Genomic DNA, 7,483 nt, shown 5'->3' with positions numbered 1-7,483 from the left:
ATGTATAGTTTTATTTTATTTTATAAGTACTCTTTATTTTATTGGGAGTAGGATTGGGTGGTGGGGAGGCGGGTGGGGGCAGATGTGTTGGTTGGGATGTTTCAATGTAAAAAAGAAAAGAAAAAGTAATTACATCTGTTAATGCATTGTAACTGCAATGCTCCCTGCTCAGAAATAAATACTATAAAAAAATAATATTTGTATGAAGAGGTCAGATAAATTTCAGAGAAAATAATGCCCAAAATCTAATAAATCACCAAACCCAGTCATGGCATAATACAGTGTAAACAGAGTTGATTAGATTAGATTATGGCTTTAAAATATTGAGAAGATGGTCAATGGCTAATTTCAAGTAAATAAATAAGTAAAACTAAAAGAAAACACATAAGAGTTATTATATATTTATTGAACAATGTTGAGTATGATAACACTCTCAATGTAGGAACTCTAATAATATAGTATAAAAATTAAAAAAGTACAAATAACAACAAAGACGAGACAAGGCATTGTAAACAACATCCAGAACAAGATAAAGGAAACCGATTTCATCATGGCAGTATTTTCTGAATAAACGTTTTTTTCCCCTTTCTTTCATAAAACATGTTTTCTTTCGCCTATAATTAATAATGTCATCATTGCAAAAACCATGCCTCAAACAGAGACGTCGATCAGAAGCGATCCCAACTGTTGGGGTATGAACATAGTGTTTTTTACTTCCTTTTTTTTTTTAAGCATATCCAACACAAAACGCTGAAAAAGGCAAAAAAAAATGCAAGTCCATATTGTCATGGGGTACAAAATATGAAATGTACAGAATAAATGTAACGTAACAAAAGCGGGCCAAAAATAGGCTTTTAACAGTTGAAATGGCCACGCCCACATCTGACTCTTCAAGTCGTATGAATGGAAATGCTAAAACCGATGATCACAGACAGGAAGTGGGTGATCCTGCGTATCCCATGCTGCCTTAGGGCTGGATTGTGCCACACAAAAATAAACATTCCTCATTGGATGAGGCTGGGAAAGGGATATGGGTATATGCTGGGAAAGGGATATGGGTATATAATACCAAAATAATGGTAGTACTGATGGAAGTTGCTACATGTAATGGTCAGTATATGTCCAATATGCAGTGCGTGATATACTGAATGTGGGGATGGGGGGAGGTGGGTTGTAGATTCAGTCCTTGGGAAGGTGGAGGGTGCTTGGCGGGCCCCCCTTTAAGAGCGTTTGAGCTTGTCAATGTGGAAGGTGAGTTTGAGGGCGGGGCCCAGCTTCAAGCCCATGTATTTCATCATCATGTCGCTCCGCAGCAACAGGAGGGCTTTCCCGTCAATCTCCTGGAACAGAGGGAGGAGAGAGAGAGAGAGGGAGGAGAGAGAGAGAGGAGAGAGAGAGAGAGGGAGGAGAGAGAGAGAGGGAGGAGAGAGAGAGAGGAGAGAGAGAGAGAGAGAGAGAGAGAGGGAGGAGAGAGAGAGAGAGAGGGAGGAGAGAGAGAGAGAGGGAGGAGAGAGAGAGAGGGAGGAGAGATTCCAGAGGAGAATCGTGTTACTGGACACTGTCCACCGAGTGCTGTGCAACTGTGCAAAAACCTGTCAATAAAAGTGCTAAATAAAGTTGATTATTAAATGAAAGGTCTCATGTCATTCAAATTATCTGCACAGCACAGATCCCCCTAGTTTTTCCTGCTGGTGAAGAACACGTATGTAGACAAGTCGCTCGTCCCGATCGCGACTCTTCTCGTCCCCTGGCCCCTCAATGGTGGAATGAGCTCCCCCCTTCGGTCAGAACGGCCGAATCACTGCCAATCTTTCGGCGGAGACTAAAAACTCACCTTTTCAGGCTACACCTGGGCCCTTCCTGAACTAACATCTACTTAAAAAAAATAAAAAAAAATACTAATGCTACATGTTACGGTACTTATTCCTTCTCAAACTACTTCCTACATGGTGCTAGTCTATCAAAATATCTTGGCTGTCATTGATTGTGTTGCATAGTGGTTTTCTGTACTGTTGACAAATTGTGATATTGTAAGTCGCTTTGGACAAAAGTGTCTGCTAAATGACATAATGTAACCTCTACAACTCTATTCCAAAACGCGATATAGATACATTTCAGAGAGAGTGAAGAAAAAAGATATAAAGAAATGCTTTCATTATATTATGTTTTTAGTTTTCTTATTTTCAGACAAATCAGTAGAGTATGATGTTATTTTACCTGCTTACGGTTTGGGCTGTAACTACAGCCTTCTTCAGAGCTGTCATCTGTCATCAGCCCAAACCGTCAGCAGGTAGAAATAACACCTACTCTAATTTGTCTGAAAATAAGAAAACTAAAAACATAATTTAAAAAGAAGACAAAATGAACCTAATTAATTTGCTTTCATTATAGTTTATATTTTATGATGTGTAGAATATAGAGACAGATTACATATCAACACCAATTCATGCTAGTATTATGTAAGAGTAGTGTCATGTTGGAACAAACCCCTTCAATGTTATGAGAGTATACATACATGTTTTCTGAAGAGGTCAGCGTGTGGAGCCAGTACTGGATCGATGTCTCTGATATACTGCATAACATCGTCTACTGTCCACAGGCTGGGGTCCTGACCACTGGGCCTGGGACTCTCCCGGAAACTGCCCGAGCCTGGGGAGAAAGCTCAGGCACTCAGGATAAAACCACTTCATTACAAATCCATAACAGCAGCAGGCATTTCATTTGGCTAAAACAGAAGAGCAAATAAATAACTCAAAAAAGTTTGGTATTATAATTACTCCCGACGATGCAATATTGGACAAAGCGCCAAAATACCATGTAGTGTAACATGGTTTTCAACAGCTGCTGAATATTTGTTCTGCGTATGGAGTCAATTTTGATGTGAAATATAATACTAAAAAAGTGTCATTATGGTTTGCAGAACAAGAGATGATAAGGATATCTCCTTCCCTTCTTTGTATTTGTCAGGACTGGTTCTGGAAGTGTGTTGTAGAACCAAGTACCTGGGTCACATTCTCACTGATCAAATGAGCAGTGTTGGGGCAAGTTACTTTCAAAATGTAATATACTACATATTACTAGTTACTTTCATTTGAAAGTAATACGTTACTTTACAATATTACTGTCTGTGTAGAGTAACTCGTTACTTATTACACTACTTTTGCATTACTTTTACCAAAACAACAGCAGTAGCAGAATGACATCGCTGCCCCGGAACCATCCCGAAAAATAATGTCAACCGCCTTGAAGTCGGTGGAAACAATCCAAAATTCTAAATGTTATTCTTTTCCTTTGTTATTCTCATCTATAGTGGTTATTTGCATAAAAACACACAGTTTGATTAGGAAATGATTGTATCTCTTTATTTAAATAATGTGCTTTGATTAAAAAAAAACATGTTTTAACTCAATTTGTAACTTGAGTTACTTGACAAGGTAACTGGTATAATATTACTGAAATCCTATAAGTAATAAGTTATGTTAGTGAGTTACTGCTAAAAGTATTATATTACATGTAATATGTTACTTTTGTAATGAGTTATCCCCAACACTGCAAATGAGTGATGATGATGACATGTATAGGCAGCAGCGTGTCTTGTATGCACAAGCTAATATGCTGAGGAAAAATATATATTTTTGCTCTGATGAGGTCAAGATGAACCTCTTTAGAGCCTATTGTACTCCTCTCTATACTGCCCCCCTGTGGGTCAAGTTTAAGCAGGCTAGCATTCAAAAGCTTCAGGTTGCTTATAATGACTGCATGAGGATTCTGCTCAGAAAGCCAAGGTGTTGCAGTGCTAGTGAGATGTGTTGTGGTGCAGGAGTCTACACCTTTCATGCCCTGCTGAGAAATCTGACCTACAAGTTTATCTTAATATATCTCAGAACTTGATCCTTATGCTGCTGTCTCAACCTGGTCTCAGTGCTATTAAGTACCAGTCTAGCATTTGGGTACATTGGTACAACCTTTTAATGTAATGTATTGGCATATGTGTATGTTGGGATGTTGTATTTTTTTTTTTTTAATCTATTGTCTGTTTTATTCACCTCATGTTCAGAACTTACAGTGGGCCAAATTCTTCCGGGTCCTGTTAACACTTCCGGCGGTCACGGCGCAAAATAAGAGAGTTGTTTTTGGAGCGGACAGTGAAGGGATAAAATAAAGAACGTAGCCTACTACTTTGAGCTCGGTACACAGCAAGCAAGCAAGCGAGTATCCACTGTTAGCCAGGTCAGATAACGTTATCGTCCACAATGAAGAGCACTTTCTTGTAAAACATACCTGGACTCCAACAAAGAAAGCTTCAGATAGTTTTCTCTCCTCCGAGGCAGCGCGAGCCATTTACGTCTTATAAGACCAGCAGACGTTAACGTAATTCCCTGGAATGCGAGACTTAACCAGTTACATGGCGTTGAATTCTTAGACATTGCCGTTTGCTTTTATTTGGTATGTTACATACAATTGGCTAAATTATTAGTTAATTCAGAGTTAGATGATATTGGAGGAGCCAGCCATTTTATTTTATTTTATTTTTAGTCGGAAGTTTTGACACGACCACACGACCGGGTCAAATGGGCGTGGCTACATAAGGTGAATACTGGACCTTGTGTCTGCTAATAAAGCGATGATGATGATTACACTGACAAATACTGCTTTTTGGTAGGGTCCTAGGTAGAGAAGCAGTTGGTACGGTCCTAGGTAGAGAAGCAGTTGGTACTGTCCTAGGTAGAGAAGCAGTTGGTACTGTCCCAGGTAGAGAAGCAGGCTGATGGCACAAACTGGCAAGTTATGTAACATAGGTATGTACAACGTAGGACACGAAGGGCCGAGCCTCCGTCGTACGCGTGCTACCAGGTTGAGCCACCAGGACGCGCTGTTGTTCCAATGTTGTGATGAATCAGTGTCTCTGCCCTACCTGTAGAGTTGTGATGCAGCAGCTTGGAGGGCGACCTCAGGCCGGGCGTCTGTGCCGTGGAGTTGGGGGAGAGGGGGCTTTTCTTTAAGTGCTCTGAGCCTCCAACACCGTTCTCTGTGAAGGACTCGCCTGAGAGCAACATGGACAAGAAGGTTCAGCGGGTCAGTGAACACACACACACACACACACACACACACACACACACACACACACACACACACACTTCCTCAAGAACAAAGTGGGGTCAGCAACCCAAGAAAAAACTGCATACTAGTGAATCTAAAAAGATAAGAATACAAAATCTAAAGATGCAATACTAACACAATGCATGCTGGTAAATTCACTCACTCACACGTTGACATATTTCACAGCGATACGCCTAGGCAAAGGGTACGTCACTTTTACACATTTCCTTTTGGAACAAATCTCTTCAAATATTCCATTAACTTAATTAAAATCTAGGGGAATTGGACTATGATTAAATGATTAACCCCCCTTCCACAAGACGTAAATGCCATTTGCTCCAGAGCCAACAGCTCATTATATTTGACTCTTTTCTGTTACTAGACTTTATTGGACAATTCCGAGGGGTCGATTATTAGGATTAAGTGTCTCACATAAATGTGCCGCAGCAATAAAAGACCCACTGATCTTGAATAAATACAATATACACAATAAAGTGGAAGATTTGTTTAATCAGCGACATTATTTGATCCAAGTGTTGTTTCCATTCTCTCACCACAGTGGAGGAACAGAGAAATACCACGAACAGAAGACATTTCTCTTAGCCCTGTGCAGAATACCTCACACGTACAGTGCACACAGGATGGCCGTCAATTGGGTATGGCAAGGTATGGTATAGAGCTAAACGGTCCCGTGATATTTCCTCAAAAAATAAAAAATCCAAAATCCGTTACACCCATCAGCCACAACATTAACTCATTGAGTGCCAGCCACTTTTGGAGAACGGACGCTCCCAGTGCCAGAGTTTCAGAGCGTTTTCAGTGATTTCTCGAGGCCCACAGAATATTGTGTGATATTACTATGTAAACACCGAACACGCACAAAGAACGAGGAGAGTCTATTGTATCATCAGCAAAAAAAGTTTATTGATACCATTTTCCGTTCTTTAGTTATGAGCCGGAGAAGATAGGTTGTTTAAAGCAAAAACAGGCGTTTCAAATTAGAAGCTGAGTTATTCAGCCTTTTGTGAAATTAAGCATTTCAAGCACATTCACTGAGTCTGAAGCTAATATTTTCTGATGTAGTGACGTGGTGTAGTTGTGGGGTGCCCCCCTCTCCCCCCCTCAGCTGCAAACTCCTCCCCACACTAACACACAGCCTCACGCACCCAGGTCTATTTTCGGAGTGCTCCGTTTTTGTGCGCCGGCTCCCAGCGCGACACGGAAAAGCCAAACCGGACTGCTGAGAATGGTTTGGCCCTTCGGCGTCGGGTGCTGCTTTTCTGGCGGCTAATCGTGTGGAGAAACTATACAGCAGAGACAGAGAGGCTCAGTTGTGGGCGCGGATTGACTGCTGTTCGCAGCCAACGTTAACTCCAGCCAGAGCAATCTATATGGCTCTGGCTGCAGCATGAGCGGTTTCTCTTTCATCACGGGGCTTTTTCCTGCTGTTTTCCTGACCTTTCTCTAATCTGGAGAGCACTGTCGCCACCTAATGGGTCTGTAAAATAGGTTACACACATTCAATAGCTCCCATATTTTTATAGGAGATGTAAGAGGCTTTGATCCAGGTCCCACCGTCAAAAAACGCAATTGACGAACATACTCGTCCTTGGCACTCTACGTTAGTATTTGAATTGACGAACATACTCGTCCTTGGCACTCAATGAGTTAAAACGACTGACAGTTGAAGTGAATAACATTGATGATCTCGTTACAATGGCACCTGTCAAGGGGAGGGATATATTACGCAGAAAGTGAACAGTCAGTTCTTGAAGTTGATGTGTTGCAAGCAGGAAAAAATGGGCAAGCATAAGGATCTGGGCCAACCCCCTCCTGCCTAGACCCAACCCCCTCCTGCCTAGACCCAACCCCCTCCTGCCTAGACCCAATCAGAGGCAGAGTAGGGTGGCTCATCCTGGCACTATCCTAGGCAGAAGGAAAAGAGGCAAGGGGGACCTACACAACATTAGGTAGGTTTTAATGTTGTGGATGATCAGTGCCGGGACTTTGCCATATCTTAGGGGTTTATTACTCAACAGTCTGCCCATTAATGCCACACAGAAGTTCAGACAGAAAACACACAACGGTACCGTACCATCAGTGGAGTGCCGGTGGGTTTTGGCCAGTTTGTGGGGCAGGGGACTGTTGCACGAGTCCTGGAGGAGGAAGCGCTTGGTGCCTCGGCCCGGGCCCGTCGTCAGGCCATCCCCAAAACCTTTTCTCTCTGAAGCCGACATGAATGGAGAAAGGAAAAGCAGTTGATAAGAGCTGTTACTATACTGCCGTACAACGCCAGAGGGAGGTGGACTGGACTGGACTGTATATCATCTAGTACAGGGAAGGGGGCAACTTTGATGATAGAGAGGGCCACAAAAAAATGCCC

At 42.0% G+C, this 7,483-nt stretch overlaps 1 protein-coding gene across 3 annotated transcripts in view; it reads right to left on the bottom strand.

Moving 5' to 3' along the window:
* Positions 1-447: 447 nt before the first annotated feature.
* The window catches only part of LOC310796477 (polycomb protein SCMH1-like), a 39,243-nt gene continuing 32,207 nt past the window's right edge, over positions 448-7,483 (bottom strand). For all 3 annotated transcript variants that reach the window (XM_083658663.1, XM_083658665.1, XM_083658664.1), the window contains exons 14-17: positions 7,196-7,324; positions 4,916-5,044; positions 2,516-2,649; positions 448-1,340 (exon numbers count right to left, since the gene is read on the bottom strand). In XM_083658663.1, the coding sequence (XP_083514789.1) occupies positions 1,221-1,340; positions 2,516-2,649; positions 4,916-5,044; positions 7,196-7,324 (512 nt within the window). In that variant the 3' untranslated portion in view covers positions 448-1,220. The remainder of the gene's footprint in view (positions 1,341-2,515; positions 2,650-4,915; positions 5,045-7,195; positions 7,325-7,483) is intronic.

The sequence above is a fragment of the Poromitra crassiceps genome, assembly GCF_964638095.1.
Source record: "Poromitra crassiceps genome assembly, chromosome: 22".
Taxonomy (NCBI): domain Eukaryota; kingdom Metazoa; phylum Chordata; class Actinopteri; order Beryciformes; family Melamphaidae; genus Poromitra; species Poromitra crassiceps.
Note: the sequence above shows the minus strand (reverse complement) of the source record. Positions and strands in the feature narration are given on the sequence as shown.